The 16,686-nt window shown below is 43.5% G+C and overlaps 1 protein-coding gene across 1 annotated transcript; it reads right to left on the minus strand.

The window, feature by feature from the left end:
- Positions 1–8,914: 8,914 nt before the first annotated feature.
- tbxta (T-box transcription factor Ta) lies at positions 8,915–12,118 on the minus strand. The gene is made up of 8 exons (XM_050034637.1): positions 11,843–12,118; positions 11,285–11,549; positions 10,778–10,912; positions 10,633–10,694; positions 10,483–10,544; positions 10,212–10,385; positions 9,987–10,110; positions 8,915–9,836 (listed from the first exon to the last, which is right to left on the minus strand). The coding sequence occupies exons 1-8, from the start codon at positions 12,025–12,027 to the stop codon at positions 9,578–9,580; spliced, it is 1,266 nt and encodes a 421-aa protein (XP_049890594.1). The 5' UTR covers positions 12,028–12,118; the 3' UTR covers positions 8,915–9,577.
- Between the last annotated feature and the right edge of the window lie 4,568 nt (positions 12,119–16,686).

Consider the following 16,686-nt stretch of genomic DNA (forward strand, 5'->3'; position numbering starts at 1 on the left):
AGGTAGAGATGCACCATGCACACATTGGAAAGTTTTTTAATTTGGACCACAAGGGGGCAGTGTTTTCCTGAAAGAAAGAAAGAAAGTGCTGTTAGAAGTTCGATACCTGTTAATGTACAATCAGTAACCACATGACTCCTGTAAATCTGGTGGATAGGAAATTGAAGAAGTGAATATTTATCCCATATTTTCAATAAGTGAGTAACTTAAAGTTTCCTTTTCTCCTCTTGGTTTGTAAAAATTTAAGTCTATAATGACACAATAATGCTGAAGAGAGTTAATTCAGGAGTAAAAAAGGTTCCTAACTAAAAACTTAATTACATTTTCCCAGTGACGTGATTCTGCAGAATCATATGATTGTCGCTCATTTTATTTGTGTGAATTCATTATCTCCAGTAAACTTTCCAATAGTCTCTATACAATGCCACTGATTTTGGCAACAATGATGGGAAAACTAGAGCAGGGAACAAAGTGCTGATTGTAGTGACACAATGACAAGTTAATATGTGTGGAAAGTCGATACCATGGGATTATTCTTGTTTGCACCCACTGCTGATCAAAGAAACTGTGTAACGTCCCATCAAATGTGGGTTTGAACCGACAGCTTTAAGGAAACATACTTGGCGTCAGGGTATGACTCAAGTATTTTGCAGTTACTCTAACACATGAAGCAACAATGAAAATATAGAGCGGTAATTATTGAATGTGAGCACATTAGATAATACAAAAATACTGACCGTAAATAGGCTAGTATCTAAAACAGGGTTTGATTTCATAAAAGAAAAATTTAAGGATTATAAATTAACTTTGAAATTAAATTAAATTTTAAAGTTAAAGTCAGAACTTACACAACAACACAAAACATCTTGTCACAACCTAGCAGCCTACCAACCTTACCCACAATGCAACTCCACATGATCAGTTGGACATTTGGCTGTGTTATGCGAGTGGGAAGATAGATAGGTAGATAGACAGACAGACAGACAGACAGTGGGAGGAACCTCACCAACTCTGGCGTCAGTAACCAAGATGGCTGTTCTGCGCACCAACAGTAGTGGGAAGCTGTACTAATATACTGGAACGCGGTCACCTCGGGTGTGATGTCATTCCAAGCTTCAACAGCTTCTGACTTTCGATGTTAAGGAAACTTACGACGCATTCACACTGGCGCTATTTGGTCTGCTTTAAACGAACCCTGGTCCACTTCCACGGATAGTTCGGTTCGTTTGGAGTGGTGTGAGCACTCATTCGAACTCTGGTGTGGACCAAACGAGCGAACCTTGGTCCTCTTGAAAACTGGGGGTGTCGGTTCACTTGCAAGTGAACCCTGGTGCGGTTCGCTTACAGTGGGAAATGCAAACAGACTATCCAGCGAACCAAAGAGAGGAAGTGACGTAGAGCGCAGTGCATTTTGGGTAGAAAACACAAACGAACAGCGCGAAGAGCTTTATTTCTTCCTGGTCAGTGGTCGTTTCAGGCAATACCGCCTCCAAACGAGCATCTGTTGTAACTGCGTGCCGTTGTCCAGGCGGTTTGGTCCGCTTTAAAAAGTGCAGTGTGAAAGTGAACCGAACCAAATGAAGGTGTGAAATTTTTCGGCATTCCCCGCCCAATTGAACCGAGTCCCCCGGACTATCCTGGTGTGAATGCGCCCTCAGTGTCAGTCCCAACCAACACTGACTCAAGTGACATCACTGGAGGCAACTTATTAAACTTCACACAGCTCCCACGATATGAAAGTCTGTCCACAACTTTTTCCACATATGTTGTTGTCCTCCTCAACACCTGCATACAGACTTTAATGTGTAATTTCCCTTTTAAGTTTGTGACTGGGAGTAAAATCTAAGGAATGTTACTATTATCTTTGATCCAAACTGACAGAAAGGACTACTATGTGTGAGCGCAGTGATCGACACGCTGTCTGAACCCCGGGGATAATCAGCACGCAGCTACCAATGAGTGAAAGACACGGTTTCTCACTCAGACCACACTGGATATCATGCACCTCTGCTAAATGTTACTTCAGTGAGGACCAGTTTGCTTACAAGTCTTCCCCGCTTGTGTGACTGTCCACAGCTAACTGGACTGGCCTCTCAGGATGGTGAGAGGCTGTCACCATCACTGTGGTGACCGGAGGGAACATACATTAGCTTATGCTGGCTAGCAAGTCCTCCTAATGTGTGAAATTGCTCATGTAGTTCAAAAACACTCCTCAGACATCTGTCTCATCGGGACAATAGTGTTTTTGCAAAGGCTGACCTGCTGATTACAGAGCTGTGTTTGAAATGTGATTAGAGAATATCACAGGGCAGATGTGACAGCTGTGAACTGAACTGACTCAAGTTTGATTTTATTCAAGAGCCAAAAAGGAGAACACCAGACTTTATAGTTAAAGCAGTGGTTCTCTACTGAGTATATGACTGGATAAATGAGACTTGGATTATACTGCATGAGTTGTGTGAGTGTTTGTCCCTGTTTACTTCAGTTCTTGAAGAATTTTTTCCTTTTTTGGATTCTCCCTTCACTGTGGAGGCAGTGAAGGGACACACATTTGCATCTGTGGTTGTCATGTGTCAAAGGAGATTTGCAAAGTCCAGAGGGAGAGGAGGAGGGACAGAATGAGACAGAGAGCTAATGTGTTGCGTTAATTGATAAAAAAAGAACAATAAATGGATGATGTAAAGAAAATGTATAGATTTCAGTCAGTTTTGGGTTTTTAAAGTGTGAGTATGCCGGTTCTCCAGCCTGTCTGTGACGTCACCGGAAATAAAAACACCAAAAAAGCTGTTCTTGAGCCTTCCTTAGGTGTTCCCATGCAGGCTAATAAGGATAAAACACACTAGCCCTTTTTAGATAGGAGTTGTGCAAATTTGCAGGAAAGCCCAATCAGTCTTTTTTCAGCATTGGCAGTATAAAAACAAAATCGGGGAGTGCAGCAAAATGCCGCCTACCTACTTTGGTTTATACAGAATGCGCCTTTTTTGGGGCAATGGGGGGCGTGAGCAAGTAACAAAATGTGTAGCTCAGCGTGTGACGTAAACAGTGACGTGGGAGGGAAGCCGCGGCTGGTCAGTCCTTCGGCGATTCTCTTGTAAGTCGGCCCGTTCTTCACTGTCCCCGTCATCTGACGGTTAATGGCCTCTTCGTGTGCGAGGGCAAGGAGGGTGCACAATTCCTTGTCTCCCCAGTTGCTCATCTTTACAGTGTCTGTCAGGTTTGTGTTTCCCTCTTGCTACTAGCTGCTCGCTAATTCCTGCTATCAGCTGTTTCCTGTTTATCCACCGCCAGTGGGTCGCATGTGCGGCGTCATCAACAGCTCCTCCCACAAGTCATCAGCAGCCCCTCCCGTTGTGGAAGGCCGCTTCGGTCTTTTTAAACTAAAAGGTTTCCGCCAATATGTCTACCCTACGAGGCAGAAAATTGGGCACCTTGGATCAACTCGCCAATTCGGCTCTGTGTGTCTAAACGCTCGCAGCTTGCCGGCAAAACGGCCCAACATTCGCCGAAACTCTGGCAGTGTAAAAGGGGCTAGAATGAGACAGAGAGCTAATGTCTTGCGTTAGCCTGGCAAGCTAACGGACAAAAAATGGACTAAGTAAAGAAAATATATAGATTTCAGTCAGTTTTGGGTCTTAAAGGTGTGAGTATACCTGTTCTCCAGCCTGTCTGTGACGTCAACTTTACACTTTTAGTGGGTTTACTTGTGTTTTAAAACCCTTGTACACACGCTAATTTTTTGGGAAAATGGGTATCTTAGGCTTGCCCCTTTTCTACCACAATTAGCATGTGTACGAGAGTTTTTTTAAAACATGGGTAAACCCACTAAAAGTAAGCGTTAGACTACTTTCCCATTGCCAGTAGACCACAGCTGTGTGTATGGCTCTGCAGCAGATGAGTATGCCTTTCTGTGCAGGTGTGTTTTTCTTTCTTGGTGTGTAGTATCCAGTCCGCCTGGCTCTATGTTTGATGCCACTGCAGAACTCTAGTAAGAATTAGACAGAAAGATATCATCAAATTTTTTCTTGTAGCAGACATCATTGCAGTGGATTCATTGGAATTTGCTAGTAATTCAGTACCAGACCTCGAAAACGTTTGAAACCATCGTGGTAAAACATCCAAAATTCAAGGATTCTGCGACAGATTTGGGATCACTGTAGCAGCCCGACGTCCAGTATCTCTACTAACTGCAAGGGAGGTGCAGCCAGAGGCCTGATGGGACTGTGGAATGGTGGGGCGGCTGTGTGACTGCGCAGAGGTTGAGGGCACGGAGGAGGCAGAGTCTGCTCAGCTGAGAGCAATGTCTCACCAAGGTACCAGAATTTCTTCATTAACGAAGACACACAGACATCAGAGGGACGGGGTTGGGGTTTCGGGGCGGACGAGGGGGCGGTCTGCAAACACACCTCCCCTCCGCTGCGCTGACTCGCTGTTCCAGACTTGACAACTTGTTTTTTGGCAGCGGCCCCTCGTAAATCAACCGCAAGGCCCTGCACAATGTGACTCACCATCATAATCGTGGTGTTTGCGGAGGCCGCTTCGCCCTTCTGTCTTGTTCCGTAAGGCTGCTCGGTGGCTTATTCCTGGAAGTGGAGGAGGGATACGTGAGGGGACACCAGGACAGAGATGAGACAGGAGACTGGCATCTTCTCATCTGTCAGGTTCAGATCAGTCCCATTGGATGAGTTTTGCTTCAGTCCCTGTTGGTGTGTCCATCCTTTCCTTAATCAATTGATACACTCGTAGTTTCTGTAATTAATAACCTCCAATTTTTGTCAGATAGAAAATGTAGTTCCGGTGTGTTGTACCCAACACTACACCTCTGCTACAACAAAAAATAATACCTATAGTCACATAAGGCACCAGTGACCCAACCCAACATCTGCATCTGTTGTTTAGAGTCCTCCATCCTCCACACCTGGGTGCTGGCCACACTCTGTAAAGCGTATTTGGAACACACACTTCCAGGGGTGGAGAGGAGGGCGGTGTGCAAAGTCAAGCTGTAATTGTCAATTAGTGAGGGCCAACACAGGCTGCAGGCTGCGGTGTACAGAGCAGATCAGCCATCTTGGAGAACAAAAGCTTCAGTGAGCTCAGGGCCCTCAGATCAACACACACACACACACACACACACACACACACTGCAAGTGAGCCAGCAGAGATGACTCTGGGCCCAGCAGGACCTGTTTATCGCTCCAGACTGAGCAAAGACCATCAGCAAACATCCTCCCCACTAAGTCTGGACAACTGCTCATAAACAGGCACTCATACTCACACACACACACTCGCACACACACACACACACTGGAGATGAAACACAAGGGTTCAGTACTCTTTTATTTTTGGCTATTTATTCCACTTCCCAACTCTCTATGAATAATAGCTGTAATGAACAGGCTGAACTCACTGGACTACATTTGGTAGATTGTAGACACAGTAGCGTCACATACTAGTGATCGCCCAGCGTGATTCACAAATACAGGCTAATATCAAAATAATGTCAGCTGCTCATTGGTCTGCTGACTCATATATTAAGAATATGTCATGTGAGAAACAGGGAGACATTAAATACAAATACGTTAGAATAATGTGCAGAAACTGTATGTTAATGTAAAAATTAAAAAAACTAACTTTCCTCATTTTCTTTACAAAAATTTGTCAACAATTATACGATCACACAAATGAGTTAATACCACTCTGACCTCTGACCTCACTGCAACAGGATGCTTACAACATTGATGACGCTCAGATTAAAAGCATCAGATGCACAAAATGCCAAAAGTGTTTTCCTCATAAGAAAACATTGTTGGACTCATGATGGAAAGTCAAAATCCACAACTGATGCAGCAGAACCAGAGACGTCGTCCTTTTTATTCTCGTCAAAAACCTGGTGCCTACATTACCCACAATGCAACTTGACTGCTAACAATTCAGTCAAAGATCCTGTTTTGTTAGCCTCTAGCTACTAGCGAGGGACTTCTATGTAGACGACTATGTGGTGAGTGATTTCGGACACTGACATAGACTTTGTACCTTACTGACGCTGACTCAGGTGACATCAAATGACATCACATGATGCAAGTTACCAGATTTCACAAACAGTTCTCTCTGGAGATGCAAAACTCCTTCTCCTCAATTGGGTTCAGCCTCAGCTGTATTTTGTGTTTAGTAAATGTCAGCTTGTTAACGCACCGAGGTTCTGTATGTGACAATCGGAGCATTAACATAGCAGCAGATCATTATAGAGTGCCAAAGTCACGCCCCTTCCAGTGAAGCTCATGGGACCTTAGATTGGAAAAAATATGAATGGCAGTGAATGGGGAGAGAAATATTATCTTTTGGTCCCGTTTGAGTTGTGACATGAAATCCAAATATGTCGTTAATGAATTTAAAACATACATTTTAAGGTCAAGAAAGTCATACTTTGTGGTAAAACTGCTGAGATATAAGCTTTTTAAAGACTCAAGAGTACACAGGAGGCGGTCGCGTATGTGACGTCATAGCTGTCGCTCGCTTCCTGCAGCTTGGAGTGACTGCAACCTGGCACAAAACACGCAGACATCTTCAATCATAAATCGATTAATCATAAAACAGTGGAATTTCAGCGGGGAGGCCAAGCTGCAGGAAGCGAGGATTTCATGTCGCAACTCAAACGGGACCAAAAGATAATATTGCTCTCCCCATTCACTGCCATTCATATTTTTTCCGATCTAAGGTCCCATGAGCTTCACCAGAAGGGGAGTGACTTCGACACTCTATAGTAATGGTATCCTCAACAGAGAATGAAGTTACGCTGCCTCTCTGTGGTTTCTTGTGGTAGCTGGTCCGAACGCTTGCATGTGTATATGCCACAGGCTAGCACATCGCCTCCACTTTGCACTGTGCTCACATGTGCTGATATTGGGATGGCGTTGTCATGGAAGTGTAGTGCCCACCCTTTGGTTCCCTAACATATTCTCAATCCGACCTTGTCACATATCGTTGCTTGGTCATTGACTTTGCATGACGACATATATGACGTGCAAGGTACCCTGGGTGCATTTTGTTGTTGGCGTTCTGGGACACTGTGTCAACTTGAGCCTGTTACATGCATTATGTGTTTTCAAAATACACACATATGGTTGGGTTTAGGAAAAAAGAACACGGTTTGGCTTTACAGTCCTACAGGAAGTAAATACCGACCTCGCGGGTGAAAGTTGGTGGTTGTTGGACCCATCCACCACCTCTCCTGCCCACCCTACTTGGACTTCCACTGCTTTAACTTTCGTTGTTGTCCCACCGCATTCCCCCCTGACGCCACCGGGCGCCGGCTGTGTATCATGCTGATATGAAAGGACAGCTTTTTTGTCGGTGTCCGATGCTGGAAGTCACCGACCAAGCGCTGGATTTTGATAACTTTGGAGTGAGGCCGGGTTAACACCATTACCTCATTCAGCACTGTTGCTGTTGTTTAGGGCTGTTTATGGAGTTAGCACCGTTAGCTGCTAGCCACCATCTCAACCACGTGGAAAACCGATTCCACCCAATTAACAATTTACTCGGCTGCATTTTACTTTTCCTTCAGTAAGATTTTGAACACAAGTACTTGTACAGTAAGTGAAAGTGTCGTATTATAGTTTACAAAAACAACTTCTGTATTTCTTCCAAGCTAATGGATTTAAATTCCTACATTTTGAAGAGGCAGTAAAGTGAAAGTTTTCAGAGACGTCAGCGTTTCATGAGGGGACCTTTGCTCCGCTGTGATCGGCCCCGCCAGCTGCAGGTCACATTGCTGCTTCATTACTGTTTGCCCGTGGCCCCGTAACCCGCCTGCCTTCATTTGCACCTGGGTGAGGACCAATCCATCACTGCTCAGGGGCCGAGCCTCCGTGGGCCTGACACACACATCACACCACTGACATCATGAGTGCACAGCCATGCCACTGGCCACAGGTATGAGCCGGGCCTGAAGTGGAGTCAACCAGAAGACTATTTTTGTTTGCTTGTTTGTTTTTGTTTTAGTTTCTTTTGCCATGGTACTGCAAATTATGATTTCTATTTAATTTTATATTTTTAATTGTGTGTGGGGTTTGTGCCTCCTTCTGTAATGCCAAATACATTTATAGGCTCCAAATACTTTACTTTTTATGAATAATTTCTAATTTAAAAACCTTTTGTTTCCTTTAAAGATTCTTTCTACATTTAAATTATCTTCTTATAACTATGTGTTTAAGGTTAAGTTGTGCAAATAAAAAGGCTGATGACCTGCACTGCGTTGGGTTTGGGTCCTCTCTGTTCCTTCTAATACTGCAAAGCTGACTTTGGAGCCACAGTTTATCGTGTTAGCTTTTTGGGTCCATATTCTGTACCTTTGACTCTCCTCACATGCAGATCTGAATGTGTTAACCGTATGTCGCACCATAACGCAGATTGTAACAAAAGGGTGCCAGTGATGGAAAAGTACCCCGATAGATTTCTTAAACTGGACACTTCTCCACCACCTCGTCATTTCAATTACATGCCCGAGACGCCGCGTTCACTTAGCGTAGCCGTGCGGACGCTGTTATTAAAAGAAAGCTCATACTGTGGGGCCAAAAGTTTGATGATTGTGGTTTGATGCACGAGGGCAACTTGAGAGTTACACCTCAACTCGAAACTCGTGGGTTCAAAATGAGAATATTTAAAGCCGTCTGCTGCGTGACCCTTGATGTTTTTCTCATTGATTAACCCACAGCGGCCCTTGTTTGCCCTTTGACCTCACAGATTACGGGGCTGAAGTGTTAATATAGATGGTGCTGTGTGCTTAATTTTTCCTGCTGTATATTAAAAGTTTTGTGTTTCAGTACTTAAAGCAGGGAAACAACACATTCCTGGGGTTAAAATCATTTGCCGATGTACTAAACGCGCACCACACACAAAATGAAACCCATGTTTGAGAAAACAATCTTTAATTTATTATTAAATGACATAAATAAAACTCACAGTGAGTTCAAATACAAATAGATAGTTATGTACACTTGTTTGTGCAGGAGGGGGGATGCAGAAGGCACTTGTGTGAACATTTATTGCAATCAGAAAAGGCACATTTATATGGAAAACACTGGACGTTAATTTATTCTATTTACACACATATACACCTTTTTGTTAGCAGAATTCTTTCGTCTTATATATTTGAGAATAAAAACAAAAAGATCAGGGAGTGATCAGTTCATCGTGTGGAGCAAAGGGAGGTTTTAAAAGTGTGATAAACATGTCGACACCTCATAAACATAAATGTGTAACAGGCATTGTGGGAATTACTAAGAGCAGAGAAGAGTTCTGACCATGCAGCTATTCTAAGGCTTATTATTCTACTGCGGAGTTCTCCGACATGGATGGAGATGATTGTCTTTCAAGTTCTGTCTTTACACACATGGACTTTGTTCAGCGTGACTCCTGCCTAACTTTACACTTTTATTTAAATTAGAGACTCTGGAATGAAACATTTTTCAGAAACAGGAACCAGAACAGATCCTCGTAGGTCTCGTCACACTTCGTCTTCTTCGGGATCTTTTATATATGTCTTTATCGTGCTCCTAAAGCCTCCACAGATGCCTCCTGTTCAGTAGCTCTGAGCCACAGGCGCCCAGGACGCGGTCAGCCTGGCGATGGAGCTCTCAAACTGGGCCTCTCCGACACCGACCTCGCTCAGGCTGGGGTCATACATGGAGGATGGCGAGGAGACGGGCAGTGAGGAGGTCAGGCCCGTGTAGGAGGAGCCCCTCAGGAACTGGGAGGTCAGACCTCCGGGTATGGAGCCTGAGGCTGAGCCTGAAGGGGTGAGGGTGGTGCCGGCTACTGACCATAGGCTGGGGTACTGACTGTGGACGAAAGGGACAAGAGGATTTTATTAACGTGATGGTGATCATTTGGTGTCACCCCAGCTCATCGCGTGTTTTTTTTTTTTGATGAACTTTAAATCAAACAAAGTGCACGAATATCTGCTTTCTGTATATGGTTAAGACACGTACCTGGAATTAGATGTGGAGTTGGTGGAGTGGGACAGGGTGCCCATGCCGGTGGAGTTGGGGATCTGAAGAGCAGACCAGCTGTCATGAGTGGGCAGAGTCCCCGAAGCATTGTCCATGTAGTTGTCTGAAAATCAAGCATAGACCACAAATAAATGTCGATTCTCCCATTAATCTGGATTCCTAACGTGATCAGTGTACTATATGTGTATGGTCTGAGGGTCTTACTCGTGCTGGAGGTGCGGTGGGGGTAGTGGCTGGGGTATGGGGCCGCTCTGTGGCTCCTCAGGCTGGAGTAGCGCTCGCAGTAGGAGCCAGAGGAGTGGCCTGCTGTGCCACTGAACTGAGGAGGGCTGCTGCTGGGGCAGATAGGACTCTGGCCTGGGAGGAACCAACCTCCAACTGAGGAGTTAAAGGAACAAAATTAAACATACAATTTTACCATTATTTTAAACACCATTATTCCATGTCAAAAATGTATTAAATTAATGAAACTCACGCTGAGAGTAGCCAGACTGTTGGCTGTCTGCGCCGTGATCAGGGACGTCTTTATGGTCGCTCCTGCAATCACATACAATATTATTTAACATCACACAGTCAGAACACTCACTTCATAATTTGAGGAATAACTTCAGGCTTAAGACTCTACCTTTCTTTGGCATCCAAGAAGGCCTTAGCAAAGGGATTGTGCTTTATCTTCAGGGCAGTGATCTGTGAGGAGGACGTGACAGCTGTGAGCATTTCATTCAATATTCAAGACAAGTGAGTGTTAATGAGGTTTCTTGCTCTCTGACCTCTTCGTTCTGGTAAGCGGTGACGGCGATGAATTGTGTTTCAGGGAAAGACTGACTGCTGATCATCTTCTGGATGCCTCCGACCTTCACAATGTGTATCCTTGGTTCGTATTTGTGCAAAGAATTCAGCATAATCTGTGGAAAAAATCCAGTTAGTGTTACTTTTTTATATTATAAAAAGAGCATGACTGCTATTTGGATTTTATATGTTTCTTAGATCAAATGAAGGAACAGCTCTAAAGTGATGTAATCCAGTGTTTCCTTAAGTGAAGGGTCTTATTTTGTCATGTGTCACAATGCCTGAGAAATCCAACAGTTTCTAAAATACGTGAAAGGATTTTTGGAATTCAGTGTGCATTTGATATTCAAGTGGTTAAGTAAAAAATATTACTCACTCTCTTGTAATGAATTAATTTGTGGGTCTCAGCAGAAGAAGTATAGAAAGTGTCGGAATCTGTTTTCACATCACCATAACTGATGATAATCTTTACGCATCACTCTTCTCACCTGTCCGCCCCCGTTGAGTTTATTGGAGAGTTTGACTTTGCTGAAGGAGACGGGCGCTTTCATCCAGTGCGCTCCAAAGTTTGGGGAGTCCGGATGGATGTAGACGCAGCTGGGGCTCTGGGGCTCCGGTTTGCCGCCGGGGACCCACTCCCCGTTCACGTATTTCCACCGGTTGTTGTCCGCGGCCACGAAATCCAGCAGCACCGAGTACATGGCGTTGGGGTCCAGGCCGCTGACGCTGGCCCGCAGCACCGGGAACATCCTCCTGGAAAACAACAAAGGTGGAATTTGTAAGAATTTGTTTAAGTCGTTTGTGAGTGGAAAAATACCGTTTTGTTTTAGAGCAATCACACAACCAGGTTTCTTTACCGTTATGAACCCAAGGGCCTCTGAGGCCTCATGAGCAGCACCTCTGGCAGAGCACTTGTGTGGTCTGTTTGATGCCAAATAAAAACCAAACTAACATGTTCTCCTCACACTGAAAACCCCGTGCGTAAAATGCGCCCGTCCTGTGCGCAAAAGCCACCAGCGCGGCTTCCACTGCTTCATTGGACCTACCTTCCAGTTTTGGTGACAATCATCTCGTTGGTTAACTCTTTGAACTTGTTCCATAAGTCTGCATCATCCAGCGTCAGTTTAATATCCCTCTCGGACGCGTCGCCCTTCTCGCTGCCCTTCTGGAACTCGCTCTCCACGGCGCTGAGGAGATGCTCCAGGCGCTGGTCAGTGTTGGAGGAAGACATATTTCCAAGTATTGTAGACAGGCCCAAATTCCAAGTCGTTTAGTGTAGGGGCTCGCTGACTGTGAGACTAACGGCGAGAGAAGGCCCGAGTGATACTGCTTTCTAAAATCCTGAGGCCTCATCATTTAAGGGCCCCCAGGGACCTCATGGGGATGTGGGGCGTGGTTTGCGCGCTCACATCTCGCATCTCTGACCGGGTTCAACGTCTCCAAACGCCGCCCCCACACCAGACTGCAACTCTTTCTGCAACACAACAGATTGTTTTGAGAATTATAAAATCAAATTGACCTGAGTGAAATTTGCCTCCCTCAGTTAAACTCATTTTTACAGCTTCTTTAGATACGCAAAGAATGACTTCGCTAAAGAAAATGATTTCAGAGTTTGGGATTTACACTTTGATACAAGTCTATTACAGTCCGTTGCAGCTGATGCCCGTCACATTCAAAGCTGCGTCTTCAAACAAAAGAAGGGAAGGAGGGCACTGAGCCGTGCCTTTGAACTCAGTTGTATATTTGCAAATAGTGCTAATCTTTTGTTGTCTCAAATCCACATGGGAGAGGGCTTGTGTTTACTGAGTATGGGCCATTAGGGCTGACTCTGTGTTCCTGTTGTGCCAAAGTGTGGACGGCCCACAAGTGATGCCTGGATTTACATAATGGGCCTGCGTGACTCCCTCTGAGACTCTGATATTAAATATTTCAGCCAGTTGGAGGCTGAGTGCTCGGCAGAGGCTGGCTCTAATATTCAAATAGAGGCTTTTACTGAACCAAAAGCTGTGGGAAGTTTCTAAAGCAAAACTTTAGAATCTGCTGCTGTTTACTGGCTTCACCTCGGGACAGACAGAAGTTGAGGCTGGTGAAATATAATTCAGAGTGGTACAATACAAGAAAGAGGTCCCTGAATTTAAGCAGTGTGGTGGGAACATAAGCACTACATTTACTGCCCTTAGGTACAATTTGGAGCTTCTTCTTCTCAGTATTTTTTGCAACATATGCTACTTTATACTTCCTCTACTCCAGATGTGAGTGAAATACTGGACTTTTAACAACTGTACTGCTCATGAGAACAGTTTACATCTTGCTTTTATATTGGCCTTTTTATTTTAAAGTGAACAAAGGCAAAACCAGAGAGACATAATTTACAGAAATAACTCAATATATTTGACAAATCAAGTAAAAAATAAGGGTAATAACATTTTATTTCTATAACTAAACAGATGCACGGGAACATTATTATTATTACATGGCACATTGCTACAGATTTAAGGCTCAAGCAGTATATTAATGAGTTAAAATTAACATTAGCATTCTACTTTCAAATTAATGCTAAAGTGTAATAACATTGAAAGAGGCCATTTATGCTTCATGATGAATGTTTAACACGTTTGATAAGTTAAGTTCATTTGTTTCTCATATTTCTTCATATGTCAAATTAATTATGTTATGAGATAAATAAAATTAGATTTTTGTTAGTAGATTTCAGGGGGTGGGGTTCCTCTCAGTATTTAGGACATATGCATTTCTCCCCCCATAGCAATATGAAAGTAGCAGAGGACTTTTATTTTGACACAATTAAAGAAATTTACACTATAAATTGATGCATAAAAATTCACCAGAACGCAGAAAAGTCAGTGTTTGACCAAGCTATACAAACTATAAAACAATGTATCTCCAGATTGTCAGAGAAACTGTGTTACAGTGCAACTTTCAGATCATTTTCTCAAGACAAAATCTAAAAGTTTAATTGCTCAGATTATCTGAAAAATATAGATAGACGTACTTTCTTGATCCCAGACTGTAAGATTCATGTGTTACACATTGACAGGTCAGTCAGGCTTTTCACGGTAGCCGTAAATATACAGTTAATAAACAGTTTAACACACGGAGAGAGAAATAAATAGAGACAGAAAAATAAACACGGCAAATAAAATAAATTGCAGTAGCCTACTGTAATACTGAATACAAGACAAACAAAGCTTTGCATAATCCATCAGTATAAGACATCTAGAATTCACAATACATATAGGCAAGGCAAGGCAACTTTATTTATATAGCACCATTCATACACAAGGCAATTCACCTTGTTTGGTTTTGATCCTGGGAACACTGAGTAAACCTGTTCCAGATGATCTGAGGGGTCTGGATGCTTCATAACGTACAAGTATATCAGAGATGTATTTAGGCCCGAGACCATTTAGTGCTTTATAGACAAGTAACAAGATTTTAAAGTCTCTCCTTTGACACACAGGAAGCCAGTGCAGTGATTTAAGCACTGGTGTAATGTGCTCCACTCTCTTGGTGTTGGTGAGGACTCTGGCAGCAGCGTTCTGGACGAGCTGCAGTTGTCTGATTGATTTTTTACTCAGGCCTGTGAAGACACCGTTACAATAGTCCAGCCTGCTGAGTCCAGAACTACACCAAGATTTCTGGCTTGATTTGTAGGTTTCAGTGTCATGGCGTCAAGGTGAGCACTGACTATTGATCTTTGTTCTTTGGGGCCAAAAACAACTATCTCAGTTTTGTCTGTGTTTAGTTGTAGAAAACTCTGGCACGTCCATGTATTGATTTCGTCAATGCTCTTATTTAGCAGATGTAGGGGACTGTAGTCATCTGGTGACACTGTTATGTAAAGTTGTGTGTCATCTGCATAAGTATGGTAGGACATGTTATGATATTCCATAATCTGAGCAAGAGGGAGCATATAGATGTTGAACAGAAGAGGCCCAAGAATGGTAAGATACAACTACTCAAGCATAAAATATATGATAATAACAATGATAAACTTTATTTACAGAGCACTTTTCATACAAGGAATGCAGCTTAAGCACTGTATATTATACATATGATAATATACTAATTAGACAAGTGTGCACATTAGTTGAAGTTTGAAGAATCAGTGAGGTAACGCAGGAGAATCAGATGTGCAAACTGTGCGAGGTTATGAAAGGAGCACCACAGAGAGGAGTTTATTTGGGGCAGAAACTATAAAGCTGAGAGTTCTCTGTCAGACAGAGTATTAGTAAATTTTAACGGAGTATTTTTTACAAAGTGGTGCCGCTTTATTTTAAAGACAACATCCGAATCCTTCCTCCAGCTCCTGCAGGCCTCTGTGTGTATCAACAGTGAGCTCATACAGCCGTCACCTGACTTACAGTATTCACTCTCTCACATTGTCCCTGCTGATCCTGAGAGAGGTTTTATGCTTCAGATGTGAGCCTCCTTCCCGCCGCCTCTGATTCCACTGTCTGTGATGTACTTGGAATTGAGTGAGGGCTCTGGAGCGTGACTCCACTTTACTACACCACTTCCTCCAGCTCTACAGAGGCCATAAATGTAAAGGGGTTCTCTCACACCTTTCCATCCAGTATCATTCAGCAGCCTCTTCCTTTTCCCCCCGTGTTTTTTTTTTTTTAATTTTGGAGGCTGAGAGAAAGAGACAGAGAGTGTTAAGAAGTGGCTGCATACAGTAATAACCCCCACACACCCCGGGCCTAGAGGCTCTGCTGACCCCCGACACACCGTCACACTCAGCTGCCTAATAACTCCAAATTAAGATTGAATCCATCATCATGCCTGTTTGATAGTCGTCTGTAGCTGCAGCAACAAAACACTCTCTTGGCTGAACTTCAGCTGTGTGTTGTGGTCGTCATGTGTTGCCTGGTGAGAATTATTTAAGCCCCAAAACAACACAAAACATCCTCACAGTCTGACTGACAGGCCGAACCAAGTACAGCAGGAACATCTCAATCCCACACGGTGAGCGAACGTCTGCTCTCAAATATGAAGTTTGCTTGAAAAGCCAGTGGAGTTTTCCCACAGCTTCTCTCCTCATGCACTCGCTGCCGCCCGGCGAGCTGAGGGTTAACCAGCGCAGGCTCTATTCTGGCATCGGCACACACTCACCTAGGTGAGAAATATTGCTATTCTGGCATCGGCACACACTCACCTAGGTGAGAAATATTGCAGAGGTCTGGTGCTTCACAAAGGGACAGTTATAACGATGCATATTTTCCAGAGGACTTCGCCGGCCTAAATAAGTAAACACAAGTAGGCGGATGAGTCAGCCCTGGGAAGAAAAAATACTTACACACACACACACACACACACGTACAAACACACACACATGTACAAACACACTCACAAAGTCATTTTTCATGAATTATGACATAACTGGTCACTGGACAAAACAACATGGCAACTCGAGCAGCAGGTAGACTGATAAGAATGATAAAGTCTCAGAGGGGTGAGCAGCTGAAAGTGACACAGACATCTAATGATGTGTCTGATGTTAAAGCTCATGATCAGAGGGGGGTAGAGTAGCCAAATATTGTACTCAAGTAAGAGTACTGATACTTTAGAACAATATTACTCAAGTAAAAGTAAAAAGTATTTTGCATTAAAACGACTCTGAAAAGTACAATTTATTCAAAAAGTTACTCAAGTAAATGTAACTGAGTAAATGTAACTAGTTACTACCCACCTCTGCTCATGATATATGTAAAATGTGATTCATGGGAAATGTGAGAGACAAACTTATTGGCAGTTTGTTTGTGATCTTTTAGTCACACTGCTGTTTAATTTTGATCTTTTGACATATTACCGTCTGTCCTGCATCTCTCTCTCTCTCTCTCTCTCTCTCTCTCTCTCTCTCTCTCTCTCT

Source organism: Epinephelus moara, chromosome 22 (genome assembly GCF_006386435.1).
Source record: "Epinephelus moara isolate mb chromosome 22, YSFRI_EMoa_1.0, whole genome shotgun sequence".
Taxonomy (NCBI): Eukaryota; Metazoa; Chordata; class Actinopteri; order Perciformes; family Serranidae; genus Epinephelus; species Epinephelus moara.

Coding starts and splice junctions, on each gene's coding strand:
- tbxta (XM_050034637.1), bottom strand. CDS start 12,027: ATGTCTTCCTCCAACACTGACCAGCGCCTGGAGCATCTCCTCAGCGCC. Junction 10,545..10,632: donor TTCTTGGATGCCAAAGAAAG/GTAGAGTCTTAA, acceptor ATGTGATTGCAG/GAGCGACCATAAAGACGTCC. Junction 10,386..10,482: donor ACAGTCTGGCTACTCTCAGC/GTGAGTTTCATT, acceptor TTAACTCCTCAG/TTGGAGGTTGGTTCCTCCCA.